This window comes from Ambystoma mexicanum, chromosome 6q, assembly GCF_040938575.1.
Source record: "Ambystoma mexicanum isolate Mex_15411 chromosome 6q, UKY_AmexF1_1, whole genome shotgun sequence".
Classification (NCBI taxonomy): Eukaryota; Metazoa; Chordata; class Amphibia; order Caudata; family Ambystomatidae; genus Ambystoma; species Ambystoma mexicanum.
In genome coordinates, this window is record NC_090937.1 from 1,416,269,578 (window position 1) to 1,416,297,131 (window position 27,554).

General features: G+C 44.7%; 1 protein-coding gene across 2 annotated transcripts in view; it reads right to left on the reverse strand.

Moving 5' to 3' along the window:
* Window positions 1-27,554, reverse strand: part of CFAP99 (cilia and flagella associated protein 99) — a 947,596-nt gene that overhangs the window by 511,057 nt on the left and 408,985 nt on the right. For both annotated transcript variants that reach the window (XM_069632119.1, XM_069632120.1), the window contains one exon: window positions 8,827-8,910. In XM_069632119.1, the coding sequence (XP_069488220.1) occupies window positions 8,827-8,910 (84 nt within the window). The remainder of the gene's footprint in view (window positions 1-8,826; window positions 8,911-27,554) is intronic.

The window sequence follows — 27,554 nt, forward strand, 5'->3', positions numbered from 1 at the left end:
GGCTTCACTGCAACTCGTTGCGTTCCCCGAATGGCAGCAGGTGGAAGCTTTCCTCGCTTCCTATCATCTAGGTTTCGGCATGGTTAGGAGGGAGCCAGGCCCATCACGGCAACCCTGTGGTCATGCCACCTCTTTGGACGGTTCCTCTGATTCCGTCCTAACAACGGTTCTCCTGCTGTCTGCTACACCAGTCCTCTGGTGTCGCCAAATTGCCTTCCCTGCTTCTCGGAGTGCCCTGGGCTCTGCAGCTGCACTCAGCTCCACCTCTCCTTGGTGTTGTGGCATCAGGGGGCTATCCCTGCATACCAATCTTTCTCATCCGTTTAGGCTTCCTCGTCTTGTTTTCATACTCATTTATTCTTTATATTTAGATAACGTGTTGGTTTCCACATTACCTAGAGCCAAACAGGAAGACACAGTGTTTTGGAGGGAAGACAGTTCCATGAATGCAGGTAAAGTGTCCTGCAAAGGGAGTTCCGTTTGGGAACGCAAGTCCGTGTCCCCCAAGGGTAAGCCACTCCCAGTAAGGTCCCACTTGCCTAGCCCCCTAGGGAGGATCTTGCGGATCGGGTTGAACTCCCGAGCCTCAAAGGGGGTGGCTGCCCCTTAGGGAGAAGAGACAAATACTCCTGATTCGTCACATACTCTTCCCCTTAAGTGTGTGGCTTCTCCATTGGTTTTGATTGGGAATCTGCTCAGGAAGTCCACATTTCCTTCTTCCTTTCCTTTTCTATGCTCCACGAAAAGCGAAAGGTTTGGAGGTCTAGGAACCACCTCATGACTCTTGGATTGGCGTCTTTCCTGAGGCTCATCCAGGTTAAAGGCAAATGATTGTGTGTGCTCCATGCCCCTTCCATTCTTGCTGCGCTCGCGCCTGCGCATCTTGTGTCCACATGGTTCACTCGCAATCCTTGATCGCGTGTGCTCTGGGCCCCTTCCCATCCTGGGCTGTGCTCGCGTGTCCCTTGCCTGCGTGGTTCCCTCACCTTCCTTGATCACGTGCACTCCCTGCCGCTCCATTCTTGGCTTCACTCGTGCCTTCGCATCCTCTACCCGCGTGGTTCCCTCGCAATCCTTGATCACGTGTGCTCCACGCCCCTTCCATCCTTGGGTGCGTTCGCGCCTATGCATCCTCTGCGTGTCCCTGCTCCCCCTGCGGGTCCCTATCCTCCTCCTTGCAGTCCTTTTCCCCATCCCAGCCCCTTCCCTTACCCCTTTGTTACTACTCTGTGCTCTGCTGTTTTTCTTCTTCTAGGCCCCTATTTGCTTGACTGCTCTGTTCTTGAGTCCGCTATCTTTGTCTGCTGATACTTGTACTTCCTACTTCTGGATATTTTTCACTCTCCTCCTTTAGGTTCCCTCGATCATTGCTCTGTGACTTAGCCCTCGCTCTGCCTTGTCGTTCCCTCACATCATACTAACACCACTCCTGTTGTGTTCCTTTTTCTTTCAGGTTCCCTTGGTCTTTCTTGCTCTGTTAATTGGTTTGTTACGGTGAGCGAGCTGTGTGTTCCTGATACCAGGTACCAGCAGAGTGGAGTGTTGCGCCTGCTATAGTCTGTTTTCCCTGACATTCGTATTGGAGGAGGAGCTACCAACTTTGCAGGAACACAAGCACATAAAAGCCTGCGGACAGTGCGGAGCGCACGCAGTGTACGAGCTGTGTGTTTGTGATACCAGGTACCAGCAGAGCGTAGTGGTGGACCTGCTAAAGTCTGTTTTTTCTGACATTCGTTTTGGAGTAGGAGCTGCCAACACAAGCTCAAGCAAATAAAAACCTGCAAACAGCGCAGAGCATGCGCGATGTGCGAGCTGTGTGTTCGTGTTCACTGGTCGGCTGGTCAGCGGGAGAATACTTCGACCAGCAGCATAACCTGATAACCGTCAGGAGCTCCAGTAAAGTCAACTCTATTAGGACAGTGGGAAATATTGCAAACTTGGGCTGGGCAGTAAGCCACTACTCAGTAAGTCAGACTTTCTAAATGCTCACAGATAATTGAAATCCAGGACAGAGCTCATCTGAAGTGATTTATTGTTCGGAACCATTTGAAACAAAGATAGCTCGCTAGGCATAGGTAACAAGGGTAATAACACTGTGCACTTACTTGAGAGCAACAAAATAAAAGAAGTCTCAGAAATAGTATGTCAATCACTAAAACGTAACAAAACTGATCTTCGTAAGAAGTCAGGAGAGGCTAACAGCTCTGATGAAATACTACTTGCGCAGTGGAGCCCTGGCGGATGGTACAAGGGCTCCAGAATGCGACGGATCTTCTACAGAAACAGAAAACGTTATAGGTGTCTCTGAGACGTGCAGGTCAACCAACCCCAATTTACAGGACAGGAATTCACAGTGAATGCCCAAATTGATGCCCATTAGCATATTCAAGTCCAGGAAGATCATGGAAGGCTTGGAGTGGGTCTTATGGATACCGAACAGCTGCTGGATTGTGGACTAGAATATACTCTAACAACATCTAGAATCAAAAAGAAAATCAAAGATTGCTTCATAAAAAGAAGACATCAGAGATTGGGAGACTTAAACCAGGAACAATGATCAGTGAGATAACCCCTGCCTGATGTTTGGACTTTGAATCTGACAGGGAATCTAGCTTGGGGGAAATTGTTCCTAAAGTGAGGAGCTAGTCATCAAAAATAACGGATGGACCACAGAGATTGTCGTTGGCCGATTCATGTTTAGAACACGCTTCCATGGCTGCGACGAGTCTAAGACAAGAAACCCAGGATGTGAGAGAACTTCAAACAGGGAGATGATTTGAAAGTTTCACAAACAAGCGATATCACCTTGTCAGCGCTGAATTTGTATTAAACTCCCTAGTGACCGTTTTTGACCTACTGAAAGGCGAAGTCCAGGCCCATGCACAAATATTGATGGAGCTCACTAGAAAAGTTAGTCACTGTGACTCCTCAATAATGGGTTTAAGAAAGGCAAAAAAATACATCAATAACACCATCGCTGAATAATTTGCTAGTGGAGGTCACTAAACAGGGCCTGGACACAAGTGTGATTCTAGGAGCTCTACGAGAAGTAAAGAATGAGGAAAAGGTGCTCCAGGGAATGATTACTGAATTATTGAACCAGACCAATGGAAACAGTGAACCAGCAAATGTAATGGTGGGCCCACCTCTGGACAATAAGTAAGCCATACATTTGATGATACTCTTCTCTCAGAATCGACTTTGGAAGAATTTTGAAGAATGGCTCAAGTAGCCGAGGGAGGGGAAGTTGAATCGGCAGAGATACACCTAGACCTAGAGTCTAAATTAGCTGCAGTGGAAGAGGCTATTGAAAGAGTCTGGATTGAAGGTATACATCAGAACAATTGAAGGAGAAGGAAAACCAGAAGAAAGAAATAAAAAAAAATCCCAAAATTGAAAATAATAAAGAACACAGGAACAGCAAGTTTTATCAAGGGCTAACAGTCCCAAGTCCAGAAAATCCAAATATCTCTGGAGGACCACAGAGATTGCTTGCTCAGGAAGACCCAAAAAGTCACGAGAAAGATCCCTTTAGTTCTGAGGAACAAAATCGACCTACGCGAGAGAAAAAGCTAACAACGAGAGGCAAGGTCGATAAGACCTCTGGAGTATAGGTGGTTAGAGCAAGCATTGGCATACAAACAGAGGCGACAAATGAAAGGATGGAAATGGCTCCTACAGGTCGCCTCTGGAGCGTAAATGATGGGTCCAAAAAGATAAAAACCCTGCAGTCATCTGTTAATGTCGAATTTGTGCAAGAAAAGACAGTGCAAACATCAGAAAAATGGGCACCGATCTTCCTACAAGGGAAAAAACAGACATCAAAGCAACCAAGTTGTCAGAATAGCACGCCCATTACATCTAAACCTAAAGAAATGAAACTGGCCCCAATTTTTCTACAGAGAAAGAAGCATCATCATCAGGAGGATCAAGAGAGCATCATAACGCCACCTCTGCGTATCATCTCGTCGGAGATACAGAAAAATGAAAGCTCAATGGTGCAAGATAGACCTTGCTAGAACAAACAAGACAGGCTGGAGAGTGAAAAAGAGACTAGTGTATCACCTATAGAGAGGCGAGAGGAATGGGTAATGAACAAAAATCAGGAGAAAACACAACGCCCTTTGCCATTCTAAGACTTTGGTTTAAAAGTTCATCAAAGGCAACAAAATATAAAACTTTGATTTGCGGCGCTATCTCGACCTTCCTCAAACAAACTCCAGATATTCTCCACCGAGGACATTGAGTTTGTTCGAGTTCCATTGGACTATACTGTTTTTGTGGCGGAGTTAGGGTTAAAATCTAAGGTGGTTGCAAGGGCAATTTTGGCAGTCGCTAAGGACCTCCAGAAATATGGCTTGGAGGTCTACATAACCTTACCTGAAGAAGAACTAGAGCCAAAGGAGAGGGGATAATATTAACATTGACATAGGACATAGGAACAGCCAACAAACTAATTGTTAATGGAAACTCTGATCAGCAGGGTGATCCGCAGAAGAAAGTCTCGTCCATGCTCCCAGAAATCCTTACTGAGTATTTCAGAAGCTGGGGTAGGAACAGAGCCTCTTTAGTCGCAAGGATTGGCGATTTTTTTGTTGTAATATGTGGGGTTCCAATTAATCTTAAAACTAGAACCATGAAGGAGAATATCTTTGGGTATAAAGACTTAATATTCTTCCAAGAAACATCGCTGATAAATTCATTCCAAATAGAGGGTTTTACAACCTTACATCAACCAGCATTACTTCAGGGGAGGGGGAGACCATCGGGTGGACTGACTATTGCCACCCAAAATACTATAATTAGAGTCACTAATTCTAGAGGAATTTTGGCAACAAAACTGAAGTTGAGAACTAGCGAACAACAACAAAAGCGAATTGATTAATGTCTATTGGAACCCCACCTGTATCGAACTCACAGCCTTCCTAGAATCCCTGGCTGACCTTTTGACCAGAGTGAATTTAGAGTATCCTAGAATACAAGTCCTAATAGCAGGAGACCTTAATACATAATGTATCACAACTCTGACCAGTTAGGGTAGATCTACCTCCAAAAGGATCACTACCATGGGTAGGAGGTGGGTGGCGTTCCTTTTGGAGTGGAACTTATTATGGCAAATTATGGCAGGCAGCGGAACAGTAAATCTCCATTCCTGTGGAGTCCAACAGGATCACTGAAGCACCGGCACCGTTATTAACGGTGCTTCAATGAAAACACTGTTGGTAGGGGCATGGAACAGTAGTTCCATGCCCCTACCACCAGACTCTTAATTTGGCGGTCCGGGAAAGGCTGCCGGTACGTTGCTACCACCACCATTATTTCCGGACCGCCAAACTTGTAATGAGGCCCATTGAGTTTCTGGGTGAAGGCGAGGAAAGGGAGAATGCCTCTTAGGAGGTAACGTTGATAGTGGTTCTTCTTGGTAAGGTCTGCGATGTGAGGAGAGAAGGAGAGAGAGGAATCAAATATGACACAAAGGGTTTTAGCCTCACAAAAGGGTAATCAGAGAGGAACCATAGAGGATCGCCAGAAGTTGGGAGATTGGCAGCACACAATGACTGAATAGCAATCAGACAGTCAGGAATGAGAGAGGAGGAAGCAGAGGCAGTAGAGGGAAGCTTGAAGTAGAGCTGTATGTGGTCTGCATAACAGTGCAAGAGAGGAGAGAAGTAGGCAATCAGGTGGGCCAAGGGGGCAAGGTAGATGTTGAAAAGCCAGGGTGAGAGGATAGAGCCTTGAGGTACACCGCAGGAGGAGAGAGCGAGATGGGAGGGAGAAAAGGGTCCCATTTAACCCGGGAGGGACGGTTGTAGAGGAAGGTGGTCAACCAATCCAGTGCTAGGCCCATGATGCCAAGGGTGTCACAGAGCCAATTTGTAAGGGTGGCATGATTGACCGTGTCAAAGATATCCTGTATTGTAATTGTAACCAGGCGTTGAAATGTGATCCATAATTTACTGCATGCAATAGGGGCCCTGGGGACTGCTGCCTTATCGAAATATTTAATGTGCATGGTAATTGTTTGCAGCATCTTAAACTTTGCATTTCCTAGTGGCTAGGTGGGCCTCCCCTGTTCCTCACCGTCTGAGACATCTTAGAATGGTTCCCAGGAGGTGTTTTCAAACAGCACATCTCCATCCTGCAAGTGACAAATATTCTACCCATGTCTCTGCCCTCTGCCTCAGAGTCAAGGACATACCTCCTTCTATTGAGAAAAATAAGAGCATGGTGTGCTGTATCTTATTTGTTAGAGTCTAGTGTGAGTGATGGGAGAATGAGATGGAATGCTGGATGCATACATTCTTGAGTGGGCCAGCTGAGTATACGTTTTTTGAGCTCCAGTTAGATGTAAATGAGAGGATTGATGGATGGCTGGTGGATGTTAGCTGAAGTTACTTTATTATCTGCCACTTATATCTGATGACTATCCTATGTGAAGAATAAACTACAGCTCTACATGCGATCTGGTTCCAGAGTCATCTGTGTGTACAATATCTTGAAAACAATAATTTGATGTGAACCAAGCTGGTGAGAGGCAGGGGGCAGCCAGCAACCTGCATCCACTGCACTCCCCTAATCAGCCAGCATTGAGAACATTCATCCACTCCGGCCACCCACTCCCTTTAAGAGCAGTTGAGCCTTCCAGTAAGGAATGCAGGGATACTGAACTTGCTAGCCACCACTGCAATAGCCACTGGACAGCCACTGAGCATGCTATAGGGAGGCAGAGAGAGGCTTTGAGGCCTCCCGATGACAGGGGAAGACCATCATGAGGGAAGGGGCTCTGAAGAAGACTTTAAGCTGCCATCCAGCAGCAGAAAGCCATTGAGTTGCCTGCCAACTTGAGCAGGAGACCCAAAGAAACCATTGCCATTGAGCCCATATCCTCCTTGCATAGTGCCTCGCATTCCTCCTGCTCGGCTGTGCCACAGGGCAAAAGCATGTCGCACCATGGGGTATGGGTAGGAGGGTTTTGAAGCATATATATATATATATATATATATATATATATATATATATATATATATATATATATATATATATATATATATGAGAACCAACTGTAAGTGAAGGGAGCTTGAGATGGAATGGTGGGTGCATGGATCCCAAGGCATGTCAACTGAGGGTATTGTGATGAATCCTGTGGAGTCATCTCTGATCCCTAGTCTAAGATCTCCTGGCCAGGGGCTGCAGCCGCTACCTAATCCTGCCCTGGGTGTGGTATTATGAGGAAGGATCACATGGGAGGAGATGGTTATCGGGGAGATGTGGTGACTCCATCAGGAGGAATGCAGTATTCTTCCTCTATAAATGAGAACCTTATAATTCCTAAATCCCTAATGGCATGCAGTCACTATACAAATCCCTCCTGTTACAAAACTCACACTTTCTTAACAACCATTCTAGACTGAATGGCATTCATATCTCATATATCTATAACACACAAATTACAGCTCCTATCCCTGATGATTTTGTACTATGTAAAATTCTCATTGTAAGTCATGTTAATCCTATGGATTCCAACTCCCATAATGCCTTAAGTACTGAGACGAGGAAGAGGGAGAAGGAGTTCATGTGGGTTGAAAGACACCCTAACCAAAATGTACGGACTTGTTGTTTCAAGGTGAATTAGCTGCATGAGACATTTAAAGATGGTTTTCAATGGCAATCAGAAGGTGGAGAGCAGAGAAGCAATCAGAAGGTGGAGAGCAGAGACGCGGCTTGGCCGAAGTGGGTTGTGCAATAGCAGCATGGTTGCACGAAGGGGCCATACAAAAGGGAAACTTTTTTTCTTGACACACGCGATGTCATTGCGCAGATGTATGAAGTAGAAGTCATTGAACATTTTCAGAATAAAGTGTTTTTCCACCGTTATCTGACATTACTGCAGACATTGGTGGAAACAATAGGAGCAGTTGATGTTGACCTTGCATACTAAAATTAAATAAGGACGATGGTGCAGGTCCACGCTGTATCTCCAATGGGAGAACCAGCTACAATAATTTAGGAAGATTTGCATAAGACATCCCAGATCTAAGCTACGAAGGGATGTTACAAGCTGGTCCATTATATACAGGTCCTGAAGAAGACGGATAACCATAAAGGTTCGACATTTATTGGATACTCTGTTGAAACTAGTTATTGGGAAGGTGCTTGATGTATTTCAGGTGAACCAACGGGCATGTACTGTGTTGCGTTTGCCGCCCCCCCCCACCCATATTAGTTTATAGTATCAGGGTAAATTGAATGTCCTAGTTTTAGCATGCTGCAGTGATTAGGTATGTTTTATGACATGTATTTTTTTGTATTGATTAACAAATTAAAGTGAATTATTGATATTCCCTCAATGTCTTCCACGACTTGTCATTTTATGTTGATGATCAAACTGAGTCACACAACATTATTAGAGTCAAAATAATGTTCATATTGGCTGTTGTTTTATGAGACTCCACCCTGTTGTGTTTCATTACTTCAGCCCCAAAGTGCCCACGAATTTTGGAGTATAGCCACTTCTCTATCCTTTGCCATTGTACTAGTATACATAGCACAACAGTGGAGATTCTGTGACTCACATTTTGGGAATGATTATAGGACGAGGACACCTGGCAGATATTATTACATATATTATATGTAGAAAATAAACATATTACTACTTGAATTATTCAAAATTGTCAAGACATTCATTATTGTCCCTCAGAAATCACTTCACAGCAAACGTCGAGTCGTGATACAGCAATTGAAGAGTCATCTGTGCTTTGCAAATATAAGCAATGAGCGAACATAATACAGGAATCCAAGGAGGCATTAGTAGACGGAAGCACTCACCTTGACTGCAGGCACTGGGTGAGCCTTTGGTGCATCGAAGGATAACTTGTTTTCCTCCTCCTTCATAATTTCAGACATTACACGCTGTGAACATTAGAAAGATATGCTTCTAGAGTTAAGTGTACACAGGAATGTGGCAACATCAAGCAACCAAACTATAAAACATTTTTAAAAAATGTTACATTTTCAGAGCACCTGCTTAAGGATTTTATTTTTAAACTAAGCTAAGAGGACAATGGAAAAAATGAATTGTAAAAGGTCCGTGTTTCGTTTTCTCAAACAGCCTATTCTGTTGAGAGACCCAACAAGGAGCAGCCAGAGCTATTTGTCAGGCAAAGAACGAACGGGTACCAAGAAGGGTGTCAGCAGAACGTCATGAACTGCTAATTCAATGGCAGAACCTTGAAATGATGTGTAATGATAATGACGATACTCAAATTGTGGAGACAACACAGTAGCTAGCAACAAAAAGGAATCTCCTATGATTGGAGCAGCAGGTGGGTGATGGTCGAGTGTATCCAGTAAACCGTATTCTTTTTTTTTTTTATTGTTGTTTTGATCATTAAAACCTGACCTTTCAACATATCATTACAAATTTTAAAAAAGAAAAAAGAAAAATATATAAAGATAAAAATATATTACATTCAATTTTACAATATTTCATAATAAACAACCGTCGAATCTTTATGCAGTTATTACATACACCACTTTACGAAATTATAACATAAAATTAAAAGATTTATCACATCGCTCTTTCTTTAACATCGTTCATCTCTGATAACTTAAATTTCACTAATTTTTAAATAATTCACCTTCAGATTTTGCACATGATTTGGACCTGATTCACTCTCAGAGTTAAATAACATGAGATACATATAGTTGTTACATCTCTTCTTCTTGAACAGCATTAATCTCTGGTAACCTAATTTTCAATGAATTTAGATAATTCACAAGCGCATACCTTAATTGTTTTGAGTGTCCTCTAAATAATATTAACCATAATTCATCATGCATAACCACTGTCTTGTTGATCAAGTGCTTAAAATAATTTATTCTTGATGATAAAAGACTAACACATTCTACCACTAAGTGTTTCATCGTTTCTATCTGTTTATGATATGATATGATATGATATGGCATTTGTAACGCGCCTATACACAGGTGTTTCAAGGCGCGACGAGGCGGGGAGGGGAGGAACAAGGGGAGACAGACAACGATCCTACTAGGCCAGGTGTCATTCAGATCGCGCAAGTGCAGGGGTGGGGGAGGGGGAAAAGTGCAAGGGGAAGGGGGGGAAGTGCAGTACAAGGTAAGTGGCGTAAAGTAATAAATAAATAGGGCCAGCTGGTGGCAAGTGCAAGGTAAGTGCAGAACAAGTGCTGGGAAAGGGGGGGGGGCTGCAGGGATACAGAGACAGTCCCGCAGTGCAGAGGGGTTCCAGGGCATCAGTGCAAGTGGAGAGTGGCTGGGCCCAGGACCGAGGCTGTTAAGAGTGGTCCAGTTGCAGAATCAGTGCAGTTTCAGTGAAGAATATTAGCTGTTCAGCAGGGGAGAGGGAGAGAGAAAGCAGAAGCAAAGAGGAAGGTTTTGAGGTGCTTCCGGAACCGGAGATGGTTCTCCTCGAGTTTCAGGGAGGCAGGAAGGCTGTTCCAGAGGGAGGCCCCTGCCGCGGAGAGAGATCTACCCCCAGCTTGTTGCTTCGAGAAGCGGTTGACCCTGAGGGAGTTGGAGGCGGATGAGCGAAGGGCTCGGGAAGGAAGATATTTGGGAAGAGAGAGTTGAAGGTATTTAGGACCCAGGCCCCAGAAGGCCTTGTGGACAATGCAGAGGGTTTTGAACTTTATCCTCGCAGCCACTGGGAGCCAGTGTAGAGATTTCAGTCCTGGAGAGATACGGTCCCTGGGCTTGAGGCCAAGGACAAGTCTCGCAGTTCTGTTCTGGATGAGTTGCAGAGGGCGGAGAGTGGAGGCAGGCAGATTAAGATAGAGGCTGTTACAGTAATCCAGCTTCGAGAGAACCAGGGCTCGGGAGACAGTGAGCTTCTGGGGGAAGGAGAGGAAGGGAAGAATACCTCTGAGGAGGTGCAGCTGGTAGTGTGACTTCTTAGCGACGTCGGACAGAATCGACAAGTTTGAGCCGATGTCTTCTTCCATCTAAACAGAATCTCTCTTGTAGGCCAAATGTTCAATCTAAAATGCATGAAATCTGCACGATGTCTCGGATTTGGAGATTGTCTTAAATAAGTTTCTATATGGCCTTGTGCTTTTAAGGCAAAAGGATTCGACCCGAATTTAATTATTTTCATGCATGCATCACGGGTTTTGATCCAGGCTTTATTGGGATTTTCGATAAGCAAGATTTCAGAGACATCAGCTCCTTTCAAGAATTTTCTAGCAGAAGTACACCATTTCATTGGAAAGATTTCATCTGATAACAATAAGTAGCTAGCTATGATGTCAAGTAGCCCATTAGTACTATCTTTCATGATACATTTTCGATATAATAAACAAACCTTCCATTTATACACAGCGTAAAGGGATATAAGCCCCAGTTCGTATCTAATGATAGAAATAGATTCAGAATTTGCAAGCATGAGCGATCCTTTCCAAAACTTGCTTTCATATTTAACCCAATATGTGTATGTTTGGCATATCTCGGCTTCAGAACCATACAAAATGGTAGGCACATATTTTTGCTTGTAAAATATAACCATAGGGTCAATAGAAAATTTGCAATATTTTGCCCGGATTATTCGTAGTTGAGATAATGCACTCGAATGTTTTAGTTGCAGACGATGTTCCTGCATTTTATCGGACAATTTGCTAGCCACACAGACCCCCAAATAGATGTATGATCTTACAAGCAGCAAATCAGTGCCTTGAAGTTGCCAACAACATGTTTTCTGACCTCTATTAACTCCAAATTGCATTACTTGAGTTTTTTAGTATTAATGCTAATACAATTACGTTTAGCATATATATCTAATGCATTTAGCAGATTACATAGGCCAATGGGCGTTTTGGACAGTAATACCATGTCATCGGCGTACAAGAGCCACTTAATTGCTACACCTTGTAATTTCGGAGAATCAACAATCAGCCCCTCAATACTAGTGCCAAAATCCAAAAGAAAGTAATTAAACAAGGCGGACGCTAACAGGCATCCTTGTTTCAGACCCATAGTGGTCTGTATGGGTTCGGACAAGAGGCCCTTAATTGAATTATCCATTTTAGGATATGCCAGGGGCACTTAAAATTATCCATTTTAGGATATGCCAGGGGCACTTTAAATCCATCAATTTTTTAAATAACAATTCCCTTGGGACCAAATCAAAAGCTGCCCTAAAATCAACAAAAGCCATATAAATTGGGTGGTTGCGTTGGTTGTTCAAGTGAATAATAGCTTTTAAAGTGATCAAATTGATGGCAGTGCCTAACCCTGGAACAAACCCAGTTTGAAAAGGATCTCTGTAATTGAGTTGATTTAACCAATGGTTAAACTCACCTAGGATCAAGCGGGCAAAACTTTTTCCCGGACAGTCAAGCAAAGCAATGGGTCTATATGATGCTGGATTTGTCCTGTCTCCTTTCTTGAATATGGGGAGAATAATTGATGTTTTCCAATTCGCAGGCACTAAACCTGTTAACATAATGTGTTGAAACATATGAAATAGAATGTCTGACCACAAATGTTTATTTTGCTTTATCATGGCAGCCGTAAACCGTACTCACAGGGGGGAGACAAACACAGTCCTTAAACTCCGGAGATAAGATTCTCAAAGAGATGGCACCTGCACAATGCAGGGTGCACCAGGACCTTTCCGTGGTCATGGGCAGATAGCCAGTTGCAAGACTCTAATTTTCATAGGTTATTGTGAATGATGGTGTGGCTAGTAGCCGCTTGCCTCTTCTGAATATATTAGTATCGAGGGCGAGCCCATCACGAATGTATTCGTTGGTTTGAGTTCCCTGCATGGGTGGAAGGACGGGCTCAGACCTCCACCCACTACAGAACCCCAACAGTATTACCAGCGGTGGACCTTAAAAGGCCCATCACTGTAAATGAGTGGTTCCATTCAGAAGGCACACGCCAAGGATGGACATTTCTATTCAATGAAAGGGAATGCTACGGAGAATGTGTAGGCATTCCTGACAACAAGGGATCGTAAGCGCGGGATAAGGGACTGTGTGGAAGTGCATCCCCCTGCGAACCAGGATGCGTTTCCAAATGTGCCTATGACACCCTCTCCCACTGCAGGGCACTGATGCTAAAAACTGCATCTACATGTTGCAGGAGCAGTTTTCAGACTCGTTGCCACACATTTCGGAAGAACACACAGAAACAGCACACTGTTCCAGAAGTGACAGAACAGCTTGACTCTGGAGCTGAGGTTTTGAAACGAACACTAAGAAAACATAAGGTCTATCGCCCCACACTCCTAGCATTTTGAACCAACTTGAGGTACACCGCTCTGCCACTTCTATCCCCTCACCTAGTAACCGAAGTTTAAGGACTGACTACATGTGTGGCATATCCTCTGCAAATATGTACACGCCACCAATCATACCTTTTACTTTGGGTGGCCTCATCTTCTTGGACATAACATTTACTTGAATTGTTTGATGTATGATGGGTTTTGTTGCAACCTATACAGGCCCGTAAAATAGCTTTAGAGCGCGTGGGATTCTGGAGACTAAATGAAGCACTGCATTAAAACATTCCCCTAGCGCCACAAGCAGCAGTAGGGGAACGCTGCAGGCAATCTTTTGTGCAGAAAGATGATTTTCTCAATTTAGGATTTTTTTTAGAAAAAATGCTGAAGCGCACAGAGATCTACCACCCCCCCTCGACCCCCACTAAGGGCTGGAGAGATACGATCCATGGTCTTGAGGCCAAGGACAAGTCTTGCAGTCCTGTTCTGGGTTAGTTGTAGAGGGCAAAGAGTAGAGGCAGGCAGATTTAGAAAGAGGCTGTTTCAGTAGTCCAGCATGGAGAGAACAAGGGCCCTGGAGACAATGACAATCTGGGGGAAAGTTAGAAAAGAAGAATACCTCTGAGAGGTCCAGCTGATGGTGTGACTTCTTAGAAACTTCAGAGATGTGAGGAAATAAGGAGAGAGTGGAGGCGAAGATGACGCCAAGGTTCTTAGCCTCACAGGAAGGAACAGGAAGAGGGCCCAGGTTGGGCAGCCAGAGTGAGAGAGGGAAAGCAGGTGTCCGAATGAGGAGGATCTCAGTCTTACTGGAATTAGGACAGAGATCCAGAGACGTAATTTCACCAAAATGCCAGGGGTAGTGGAAGTGACATCACACAACCCTTGACCTCTGATGACATTACAGGAAGTGATGCTATTTGACCCCACCCTGAAATGAAATCACGGGAAGTGATGGAACACAACCTTTCACCCCTTGGCAAAACAGGAAGTGGCATTGCATTGCATTGTTTCTAAGTACACCACGAAAAATATGGTTACGATATCACTGTAAAGTAATAAACATTTCATACAAGAATGGATCACCATAGTATCGTTAATATCAACACGTATAGGCTCATTATCAAATTACTGTGAATGAAAGCAGACGACCAAGGCCAAACGATAATGATGTGTTATTATAAAGCACTTACGCTTAAGCACTTCATATAGAACAAATATACATACAATATCACCCAACCTGTGTTGGTACTCATTTATCAACCTCAGCAGGATGAAAGGCTAAGTTGACCTTGGGAGCAAAACCTGCAACCTGCAGATCAGACACACACTGCAGCAGCAAGCGCTGAACCCACTGAGCTATCTTGACAGCTATAGCTATCAGCAAACCAGCCACTCCAGAAACAAAAAAACACATGCTGCTGGCCCAAAAAGCCACATGATGCAGGCAACAGCACAGGAGCCTTAATTAAAAATAAAAGTCTTTTTTGGGGGGGGGTAGCAAGGGTGACCACAGGGGTAGTACGGGAGACCTCAGAGGTCGCATTTGCGACTGCTGGCGACCCCTAAATGACCCCTAAATGACGTCCGCAGAGATCTTTGGTGGCACACCATTCCTGAACTGCGGACAGACAGGTATGAAAGAAGGAGCAGGAGGCGGCTGAGGGGAGCCTGAAGGAGAGTTGAGTGTCATCCACATAAAAATGAAAGTTAGAACAGAAGGTAGAGAATGCTGCGCTGAATTACAGCTATTCCACCTTAAAAACTGAATGAAAGACTAGGCCCTTTTTGATGTCATTTTCGTATTTTCTAGCCTGTTTGATCTTTCCTGGTTTCATTTAGTGTTTCAAAGGCTCTTGCTCTACATTTGCAATTGTTCTCCCCACATCACACGCCTGTGTTACTTCTTTCATTCCATTTGCTTTTTCATGATCATTTATCGAAGAAGCTAAGCATTTTTAGTATACAATGACATGCTTCCTGTCTTTCAAATGAGTTGGGAGCAGTTGATGTGTGGACCCCGAGACTCTCAACTGGGGCAAGTATATCAATTTGCCGATTTACAAATTGGAAGTTATTTTACAGCTCCTTCAGGAAAACCCCAAAGGCAATTGTTATTTCTTCAAGTTGCGCGTTCTGTCCCAAAATGGCTACTAAGGGTATGCATACCGTTTTCATTTAGTGGCCATTTCCTTGAAAGTTCTATGCTTGGGATATCATTTCTAATGCATTTCCCTACCCTGAGCAGAAGCATCCCAATAAACTCTATTGCAGGAAACCACGCGATAAGAAACAATTACCACTTTTAGTCTTGGGCTTCTTAATATACCAAACTCGACAAAAGCTAGGGGACTAAGGTAGGATGTAACAGTCTACACTTAATTACCAGCCTAGCCTGCACTGAATTATTATGTTTGAATACAAGTCTGCATGATTCCAGCTCGCAATCATCCGAGCAATTACCCTGCCTAGAGCCCGCATAGCCCAGATGAGCCATCTCTTCATGTAATCCTGCTTCTTCCCCAACCACTTCTTTGATATCCACCACTAATATGTTCCTGAACGTTTTCATGTAGCTTCAGCCTCACAGCAGCTTGATCCATGGAAGATTGAGCTGCTCACTTCGCTCAAGCTCACACTGGGCTCCAGGGACTCGCTGGCACTGATCATCAGACTTCTATTCTTAAAAGCATTACCTTCTTGGTCGTGAGCCTTCATGACTGTGGATGGTCAATATTCCGGCTTTCATCTCGCTCTGTGATATGATACCCTTTCATGTTTGTAGGGGCCAAGGTCACAGCACTCCACCGGATCCATGAGAGATGCACTTCCCCTCTCGCACGGTAGTCACCAGAGCCCTGCCCAAGTGTGCTGTGCAGAGGTAGCCTCTCTATGGCTAGTTCCCTGCCTTCTGCTGCCTCACGTTTTCCTATCTCTTCTTTTGCTTCTATTGGCTTTTTATAACCACTTACAATATTATTTGGGGTTTTAGCTAGAGATTAACAGCAGCATAACGAATTGCTTCAACTTTTTCATTTGTGGGTTTCCTGGCCATGCTTAGCCAAAGCAAGTGACTACATTGTCAAAACAATGTATTTGTTTTCATCCGTTGTCCATTCGCTTAAAGTCTATACAAGTAGAGGAATATTTGTGCATGTGAGCAGGTTTCGGGCAATTTATTTATTTATTTTTCACATTTTGTAGAGCGCAGTGAGCCCATAGGCGCCTAAGCGCTGGTTACAGGTTGGTGTGACGGTTAGAATACGTCCAATGTCAAGTAAGGATTAGTGACAATGAGTTAATTGAAGAGGAAGGTTTTTAGTTGCTTCCTGAAGATATACTAAGAGGGATCTGTGCGCAGAGCTGTACAAAGCAAGTTGAAAAGAGAAGCAGCAGTGATGGGAAGCTGGAAGCTCCAGCTTTGGCGCGCTTGGACCGCGGAATGGAGAGGCGGTTGCAGTAGGCAGAGTGGGTGGTCTGGTGTTGGCTGGTTGGGTCAGCCTCTGGGATAGGTAGCTTAGTGCAACGTTGGAGAGTCATCAGTGAGTTATTGTCAGTATTTTGAACTTGATTCTTTGTCTAATGTGGAGCCAGTGAGCTTTTTTTCTTGCATCCGAAATATGGTTGAGTTTGCGCAGGCCTAGGGCGGCATGAAAGGCATTGGTTTGGATAGTTTGCATCTTGTTTAGGTTCTTCCCAGTGGTGCTGCAAAAGAGTGAATTGCAGTAATCCAGCTTTGAACCAATAATGGCTCGTGAAATGCTAAGGCAGTTCTCAGTGGTGAAGAAGGGTCTGCTGGCGTTGATGAGTTTTGTAACGTAGGCTGCGGAAGAGGCGATGGAGTTGACATGACGCGTCATGTCACATCTAGGTGGAAGCCTAGGGTTTTTACGGCAGATGAAACTTGGATGAGGTGGCCGTTAAGGAGGAAGGATTGGTAGGATGGATCGAGTATAGCAAGGCGGGAGGGATTGCCCGCAAGCAGGAGTTCTGTCTTATCATCATTAAGGCAGAGGCGATGATTAACCTTCCATATTTGAATGGTTTCATAAATGGAGTTAACAATCAGCGTGTCCGGTTGGTGGTTGCGGGTGAGAGGGATGAGTGATGAGGATCTGGGTGTCATCAGCGTAGTTGGTGTATGTGATGCCAAGTGTATCAAGATGGTCAAAAAGGGGCTTGGTGTAAATATTGTAGAGGGTGGGTGAAACACAGGATCCTTGTGGTACACCATAGGAGGTTGCATTGGGGGGCGCCTAGCAGAGTTGCAGGAGAAGACGCTGGAAGTACGGTCGGTCAAAAAGGAGGCGATCCACTTGGTGGCAGTAGTAGAGAAAAAGGCAGATGTGGCAAGATGGTGGCAGAGCGTTGGGTGGTGCACAAGATCAAAGGCAGAGGATAGTTCGAGGAGCATTAGGAGGGGAAGGTTACCAGAGTCTCTAGAGTCGCCGAGTTGATTCTTGAGGTCAAGGAGGGCTGATTCCGTGCCATGTCTGGGGTGGAAGCCGGATTGACGATGGCTGATGATGTGGTTAAGTTCGAGCTCGAGGTGTTGCTGAATTTGGATGTAGGTGGCCGGGTCAATGATTTTTAGTATGAAGGGGACAGTGGTGATAGGGCGGTAACTGGTGGGAATGGCTGGGTCGAGTGAAGGTTTTTTGAGGATTGGAGAGATCAGGATTCTTTGAGTGATGTGGGCACGGAACAGGTGCTGACGTAGGCACTGATGATAGCAGTGATTTGAGGAAGTAGCACATCTGCACATTCTTTTGAACTGAGGTTCCTTCTCAGCCCTTTAAAATGGGTTAGCAATACCTTAGAGATGGACGGTGGATGTAGAGTTTACTCAAACATCAATAATAGAAACAACTCAAATAGTTGGCAAAAGATACTGTTTTAATATCAATTATCTAAAACAGTGAGTCCAACAGATATCAATAGACATCCCTCATCATGATCTCTCTCGAGACTTCTCAAAGCATTTAATAAAAAAATTACATATTTATAGTAAAAAATTGTCATAGGTGACGTTTAACCTGCATATTACTAACGTCATCCTACATGGCAAACTACAAAAACCTAATGGGGAGTGTGATAGGTTCTACAAGGATCATCTAGGTACACCATCCATAATGAGTTAGGGCAGTGGAAGAAGCTTATTTATTTCTTATCAGGTGGGGCAACTAAGCCCTTCCTTTAAAATATGTCACTATGAACGTCACTAAATATACAATGTCTAATTGGCTACACAACTATAGGACCCTTGATCATGTGGTCCTCTATCATTGGTTACTTTCCAAACTCCGTCAGTACCCTTCCAACCTACGTTGGCGGTACACAGGCTGAAAGTCCAGGTGCAGATGAGCTTATCTTAACCATAGCTTCCCACCAATTAGCATATCCATCCATCATCACCTCAGTGGTCCACTGTCAATTAGGTCTTTGAACTCGGCCTTGAACATGTTCTTTGCTCCGGAGAATTCAGTGGAGTGAAGGCACACTCTGCCCTTGTGCGTAGGTGTGACCATCATGCTCGTCCAACTTCTTTTCCCCACGTGACTAAAGACCACGAATTTGAGCTTTCAGTGTATTAAAACACTATTCTTTAATCGACCTCTGACGTCTTCTTGTTTTTGTCCGTGTTTTCTGAACAGGAGCTTCGTTCTTTCACACAATTTGTATCCATTGTCAGCTCACCCCAGTCTGATATGGCCTTGGCTTCTTGGCTCATCCAACCTTGCGTTTCTGAGTTTCACCCTTGTTAATTCACTTGTTTTCTAACTGCGCCACGCTTGGAAACTGGGAAAAGCGTCTTCCTTCTTCTGCTCAGCACTGCTATCGTACATAGTGGAAACATCAATCTTCTACTGACTCCAATATAGGGATCATGGGTACAGTGGACGTCACACTAGGGATAGTATTACTGGCACGCCCTGTGTTGACGCCCATTTTCGAGTTTCGAAAAACAAACTGTAATACTCTGCAGCTTCCACTAGTTGTCGGCCTATGCACAGCATGTGAATCTAAGCAGATACAAGCATCAGAAATACGATTACGGTGAGTAATGTGTCATATATATATATATATATATATATATATATATATATATATGAAACAACACACATGTAAATGGAGGGTTGTAGCACTACAAAAAAAACACAAAACATGCCACAAGGTTTCCCAGCACTCAAGACCAAAACACCTTCTTACAAAAATACTTTGTTTTTATTCATTATAAAAAGAAACAACCAACTGTGCAAATATGCAATAAAGGGCAGGTATAAATCAAAAAACCTCCCCATGGCATACAGGTTAAGCAACACTCACCCCCCAGGGTGGAAAATCACCACGCGTTCCGCCTGGATATACCAAGCTCCCTCAGGCTGATCAAACTCCACATTCGTGAAAACACAACACATTTAAAACATAAGGAAAGCAACTCGAGCGAGCAGCTCCTCCCCCTTCTCATCATCTCTGATCACGTGATCGCGTAATACCGCATTGAAAGTCACATAAAGCGGGCCGCCATGATTGAATGACTATGTTGTCATTTTGTTCACTGTGAACACAGTGCGCTGGCCATAAATTAAATTCCAGCAAAATATGTAAGTGTTGGGGAAAAGAGCTATTCACTCCACGCTGCATTTCCTTAATTAAAATCTTACATTTCTTTACACATTTTCTTGTGTTTAATTGCGCCAGTGCGCCTTTTTATACCATGGGTAGACCTCATCAACCTTGACGAGAGTCTCCCCATTACGACCCTGGCTTTGTAGTGATGCAAGCTAAACACGGCACGGCAACAAACTTCATTAAGGACCAGAGCTCTCCTTTGTATATACAGGACACAGTGCCCTCTAGTGGAGAAAAACGATAGTTGTTTGAATCCAGATTTCAGCATAATGCTAGGGCATGCTTGGAACAATTTCCACTATGATAGCATTTTACCTGTACTGTGACTTTCAACACAGTATTACGCGATCACGTGATCAGAGATGAGGAGAAGGGGGAGGAGCTGCTCGCTCGAGTTGCTTTCCTTATGTTTTAAATGTGTTGTGTTTTCACGAATGTGGAGTTTGATCAGCCTGAGGAAGCTTGGTATATCCAGGCGGAACGCGTGCCGATTTTCCACCCTGGGAAGTGAGTGTTGCTTAACTTGTATGCCATGGGGAGGTTTTTGATTTATACCTGCCCTTTATTGCATATTTGCACAGTTGGTTGTTTGTTTTTATAATGAATAAAAACGAAGTATTTTTGTAAGAAGGTATTTTGGTCTTGAGTGCTGCTACAACCCTCCATTTACATGCATTTTTTCATACATTTAGGAGCTTTGCCAAAGATTCCTTTCCTAGTAACAGCTACGAGTTAGGCAGTGCACTATTTTGGCTACTTTGTTTTTTCATATATATATATATATATATATGTACATGTTGGCGCATGCCGCAATCTATTCACTATTTAGCTAGCCTCAAGAATACTTCATCTGCTTGTGTTTCTTTGCATGTGTATACGTGTAAAATAGCTTGATCTCTTCATTATGTCTGCAGCATAAGTTTCTTCATCTTGATCCCAAGATGTCATTTATCTTGATACTTTCTTGATGCCTTATAGAATTTGTCTAGTCTACATTCTCTGGTATCTGCATCTCTTCCCTATACGTCAACTTTGCTCTACATGACGATGATGGTGATGACATCACTATTCTTATTCATCATTCAACCGTCCTGTTTCTTTCAGAATTTCATTCAGGCGACCATCATATTGTCTAGTGTGCAGGTGTGGTTTCCTTAATCGGGACCTTGCCTCCCAGATTCTCCTTGGTATCGGTATTTTCACTGGTACTGCACCTGTTTCACACTCTGACATACAGATGCTGTGGGCAAGATGGTTGAGGTGGGGGTACTTAGCTCCTTCTGTACACTTTGAGCAGGGGTGCAGGGCAGACATCACCTTTACACTGATAAGGCTTGAGTCCTTTCAAGATCCTCCAATGTCAGTTTCAGTTACGGGGCGGGAATCAAACGGGGTGGTGTGTTGGAAGAGGGTGGGCGGGATTGTAGGGGGCGGTTTGGCCCTGATGAAGGACAGTTGGGACTAGATTTTCTTATGGAGGAGGGAGATATTGCCTAGGAGTGCATCCTGTATATCACTACCCCATGCGTTGTTTTTATCTACTGAAGGAAGTGTGACAGGTGATTCTAGTTCACATAAAATGGCAAAGAGTTTGCAAGTGTTAGAGTCAGAGGCTGCAATTCGGTTGTTATATGCAGAGGCTTTAGTTGTTTGGATGGCCTGTTTGTACTCTCTGGCGAATTGTGTGAATCAGGCTTTGTTTGTTGCAGATGGGTGTTTTCCCCATTTGGCTTCAATAGCACGTTCTGGGTGTGCATGATTTGTAAGTTGAGGGTGAACCAAGGGTTGGTGCACTTTGAATGGTTGGTTCACGTTCTTTTAGAGGGGCAAGGTTGTTAATGGCGGAAAGGAGTGTGGTGTTGTAACGTGGGGGGTGGCTGGGAGGCGAAAAGTGTCTGGAGATGGTCGCTGGTCATGTTGCGGGTGCAGTGTAAGATGGTGGATGGGAGTTTTGTGTTGTTAGAGGTGGGTTTGTGGGAGTTTGGCATGGTGACAGTGATGATGTGCTGGCCCGACCAAGTGCAGGGAGTGTTGGAGCGGACTGTGGGTTGCAAATGTGGTCAAGAAGCCAATTGAGGGTGAGTTCAAAAGAGTGTGTTGGGAGAATTTGTTGTGAGTATTGTGAGTAATGCAAGGGTATCCTCCGTCCTTTCCCTGGATCACCCTCCACCCAGGTGGCCAGGGAAAGGCTGAAGCTGCCGGATCATGACCCTGCGGGTGTATCTGTGAGGGAGTGCTACCTGGGGGGAGGTAACATGGGGAGAAGAAGTGAGGTACCTAAGAATAAAACATGGTATCCCCCTTTCCCCTTTCATGATATTCCATCAATCCCCCAAGCCTTTATGGGTTATTGTAAATCCCTTCCTGGTTCTCGCATTGGCTTTAACATTTATACACGCCACTTTGGTACTAGGATGAGGAAGAAGACAACATACCACTTTGGTACTTAGACGAGGAAGAGGCGAGCAACCCGCATATCAGACTCTGACTTTGTCAGTGAGCGGTCTAGTGTTTGGCAAGCCAATTATCTTGGCCGGAGGTTTACAAACCCCACAAACAGAGAAAAAGACGTTGGCTGCAAGGGAAGTTCGAATCCCATATGAGGTGTGGAGCGGCAGGAGAGACACTGGAGGAACCAAGATGGATGCAGAAGACGCGCAGCAAGAAGCAAATCTAGTTACAGGTGGAATTTTGCGGAAAGCTGCCAAAGCGAGGCAGAGCCAGCAGATCGGAGTCATGCAGTGAGACGTGGTCCTACGGACGCAGACCAGGCTTAGCAGCAGGATGAAGTGCTGCACTAAGAAAGGACCTTGGCGGCTCAGAGACTTCCTGCGACGCCGTGGAAACTACTGGTGAGTCCACCCAACTGAGCAGGGACCCCGGGCACAGAAAATGGGTGTACATGCCCATTTTCTTAAGTTTTGAATACTGACACAAAGTTCAATGAATGTAAGAAGTTAAAACACTTCAAGTTGATGGAAGAAATTAATTCAGCTTGAATTAATGATACAAGCGAACACAGTGAGATATTACCTAAAGTGGCAGTGGGAATTTAGAAATCAGCTTTCCTAAGCCAGCAAATTGACTTCGTGAAGTCCTGAAAACAAGCACTGGCAAAAGTCAGGAGAATTGCTGAAAGTATAGAGATAGCTGGCACACAAAACCTGAGACGGGCATTAAGAAGTGAAGATAAGAAAGTTGAGTCACTGGGGCAGTGTCCTGGTGGAGGAGTGCACCGGGGAGCGCCACCAAACCCCAGTCAGCAGTAGGGAACTGTTGACCTATGAAATCCTGATAGGCGAAATTGCCAGGTTCCAAGTGAAGAAGGATTTCAGTCATTTTGTTGTGGAAAGAAATCCATACCTCAGGGGGAGGCCAGTGTTAGGCAGAATCACATGCAGTACCCTTTGGGAACACTACACACAATTAAGACTACAAGTGTCAGTACAATTACACCTTTGATACAAGCCTGTATTGCACAGTAACGTGGTAGCAGTGGCTGAGCAGCCAGACTTATCTCAAGAGTAAAGTTAAGCAGTACCAGGGGTTCCACAAAGGACTAGCAATCACAGTGATTCAAACAAACACTTAGTCAAGGTTTCTTGGTAAAAGAATATACATTTATTTACACAGTCAGTTGGGAAACATTCCACTAGCAAGAGCAGCTTAATATCACAATCTAATATACTACAATACACAACCAATCGGTTTCTGAACAAGTTCAGCTCCCCTGAAGTGGGAGCAAAATGGCACTTCAGTTATTTTAAAAAGGGGTAAAAAGACAAGGTTAAGAAGAATCAAAGCACATATATTTACAGAGGTAGGGCACATAGTTCCAGTTCACTACAACCAGCAATTCAATTCAATAGGCCTGGGCCAAAGTAATGGTTCAGAGTCTTGTATAGGATAGCATAGTTCTGGTAGAAAACGGTTAAGTCTTTGCCATGGTTTTTAGAAGTAGTTGGTCAAACGAAAAGTTAGATGTTGGTTTAGGGAAGGACAAGCCTTCGAAGTTGGGAATGTTTCACAAACTTTCACTGCGGACGAACAGAGTTCTGGACCGCACTTGCACAGTACCTTTTAAATGAAGAAGAGCTGTAGCTGAGGCAGTTGTTCCTGGCAGTTCCTGAAGATCTCGCTGTTCCTGAGCTTCAGTTGTGGGGACAAGAAGGAGGATGTCGGGAGGTTCCTGCACTGTCCAGAGAAGAGGCCACAAGCTTGGCAAAACGTTGGTCTAAGGTGTGAGTACCTTAAAGACCACAAACTGGTATCCTTCCCACTGGCTATCCGGTTTTCAACAGCACTCTGGAGAAAATTCTACCAGTATAGGGACGGTGTCCAGGTGACTTGCGAGTTGGTTGTTCCCACCAAACTCAAGGGAAGAAGTTAACCTTGAAGGGCTACTCTGTTGATGGAGTTTCATGCAATTTGGACCTGCAGCAGGGCTTCACCGGTGGACCAGGAATTGCAGCAGTTGTCTTCCTTTAGCTCATCTTTGGTTCTTTCGTTCCAGTGGTCGACTCTGCTTTCCAATTCCCAGAGGCTTGCTTTTAAACAGTTTCCCCCATTCATTCCAGCCTGGCTGTCACTCACACAGCAGGGTGGCTGTCCTTGCTTGACAGCAGCCGGCCAATCACGCCAGAGTGCATTCAGGTCTCCTAGGAGACTAAGCACTGGGAGTTTCGGGCACCTCCCTCACATCCTGTCCACCCCAAACACTCAGGCGCCAGAGGAGGGCTTCAGCACTGAAGCCTGCCAAAGGCCAACAAACAAAGGAACCAAACCTGGTTTGGCTCACAGAGTTAAACACAAGAAGGACCTTTCCTAAAAGAAACAGCAAACAAATTCGACCGGAGTCTGTTTTTACAGATAGGTCTTGGGCACTATATTGGAAAACATGGCTGACCCGATTTTTAGCTACCGGTGTTCGCGGTCGGGAAAAATCATGGTAGTTTGTTAAAAACCACTGCCACCAGCAATTTCAAGTAGAAAAGGGTAACAATTGACTGTTACATGAGTGTTTAGACTCAGGGGATGCTAGGCAACCCCTCCAGAACTCTATAGGAAGATAGTGTGTGCTGGGTCTGTAAATTTAAAAAGACTAGTAAAGTCAATTTAACTTTACATGCTCTGGGAGATGGTAGTCAGTCCCAGAGAAGGTATTTAAATCTTGGGGAGTCTGAAAGACACCCCTGTGCCACTGCACTGAAGGTGCTGTGTGACACATAAGAAAAAGATGATGCCTATGGAGTTGTTTAAAACTCCATATCCAAAGAACACAAAAGTAAAACAAATTGAAAATGAAAAGTTCAAAGTCCCAAAATATAGCAAAAGAGCTAAGGTAGAGGGAATTTAGCACTTGGGTGGGAATTCTCCCTAACAGCCTAGCAGGAGAGTGTACCAGGCTTTCTCTAATGTGCAAGAAGAACTGTTTTGTTACATTTACCACTTGATGAACTCTTGTGAAGCTGGACAGGGAAATATACCAGCTTCTAAGTGGATGAACTTTATATCCTGAGAACTTTGAGAACTGTGCCAAGGGGTTAGGACGCACACCCTGCCTGTTCATTTTTGTATTTGTATTTGTATTTATTATGTTTATATAGCACTTTACTCCAAAATGCGGTACAATTTTAACAATTGGATACATAGAACATTATAACAGTAGAAGCAATTTACAATTATGAATCGGACCAACAAATCAGTAAGTAGAGCAATTAAACTGAAGGGAAGAGGGAGGGTAAGCCAGTAGAACTGAGAGGGAGGAGGGAGGGGTGAGGAGGAGAAGGAGAAGGGAAACTGAAGGGTGGTATAAGGGCGAGAATGGGGTGGGAGGGAGTAAGGGGAGGAAGATGATCATGGGGAAAAGATAAAGGAAGGAGGGGAGCAAGAAGGGGGAAGGGTTTCATGGTGGGGGATGGAGAAGGAGAGATTTAAGGGAGGTGCGGAAGGAGGAGAAGGTAGGTATAGAGCGGATTGAGAGAGGTAAGGAGTTCCAGTGCAGGGGGCTAGGAGCTGGAAGGAGCGGAAACGGAAGGGGGCACAAGGGGATGGAGGAACAGTGAGAAGGAAGTGTTCAGCAGAATGAAGGGAGCGGGAGGGAGTGTAGAAAGAGAGGAGGGAGGAGAGATAAGGGGGAGCAAGACCATGGAGAGATTTAAAGACTAAGCAGAGGAAATTAAATTTAAGTTGAGAGTGAAAGGGAAGCCAGCCAAGGGAAGAAAAGGAAGCAGAAATGGAGTCACGGGAGGTAAGGAGACAGAGGGTACGTACGGCAGAATGGTGGATAGATTTGAGGGGGGCGAGATGAGAAGTAGGTAGTCCAAAGAGTAAGGAGGAGCAGTAGAAGAGGCGAGAGAAGATAAGGGAGGTGATTAAAAGTTTAGTAACATGGAAAGTGAGAGAGGGGCAGACTTTGCGAATATTAACGAGGTGGTAGCAACGGGCACGAGAGGTGAGAGCGAAATGATGGTAAAAGGAGAGAGAGGAGTCAAAGTGAATGCCTAAATTGCGAGCGTGGGCAGAGATAGAGAGATTAGAGGGAGGCAAGTGAATGAAAGGTGGAGGAGAGGGAGGGGGAAGAGAGTTGGAGGGGAAGAATAAGACTTCAGTCTTATCAGTATTGAGGGAAAGAAAGCGGGAAGACATCCAGTTTTTAACGGCAGTAAGACAGGAAGAGAGTTTAAGGTGGAGGTTGGTAGAGAAGGAAATGAAGGAGAGGAAGAGCTGAGTGTCATCAGCATAGAAATGGTGAGAAATACCGAATGAGGAGATAGCAGGGGCAAGGAGGGAGGTGTAGAGTGAGAAAAGGAAAGGGACAAGCACCAAGCCTTGGGGTACGCCGTATTCCAGAGGCTGGGGTGGTGAGGAAAAGCTGCCCCAGGATACAGTGAAAGAGCAGGAGGAGAGGTAAGAGGAGTGCCAGTTAAGAACAGAGCCTTTGAATCCAAAGGAAGAAAGAGTGTTGAGAAGAAGAGGGTGATCGACAGTGTCGAAGGCTGCAGAGAAGTCAAAAAGAATAAGGACAGAGGATTGCTTAGAGTGTTGAGCGGAGCGGAGGGACTTAAGGATGTAGGTGAGGGTTGTTTCAGGAGATTGTTTAGAACGGAAGCCAGATTGAGAGGGGGGTAGGAGAGAAAGATTGGTGACAAAGGTTGAAAGCTGCGAATAGGCAAGCTGTTCGAGTAGCTTAGAGAGGAATGGGAGAAGAGAGATAGGACGGAAGTTAGAGGTGAGAAGGGGATCAGCAGAAGGTTTCTTCAAAATTAGTATGATAGAGGCATGCTTGAAATGGGAGGGGAAGGTAGCTGAGGAAAGGCAAGTGTTGAAGAAGGAAGTTAAGTAGGCAGATCTTAGAGGGTAGATTTCAGGGATAAGAAGGGAGGGGAGAGGGTCAGTTGGAGCAGATGAGGGGTGGGCTTTGGAGAGGAGGATGGACACGTCAGAGGGGGAGACAAGCGAGAAGTCATACATTCAGGTTGGGTGGGAGTAGGGAGAGGGGGAAGGGGAAGGGAGGGAATAAGAAGAGCAATTGATTTTTTGCCAAATGGCAAGAATCTTGGAGGAGAAGAAGTTTCCAAAGTCAGAGAGAGAAAGGGTGGAAGAGGCTGAAGGATCGGGGGTAGGAGGGGAGAGAAGATGAGAGAGAGTTTGGAAGATGTGG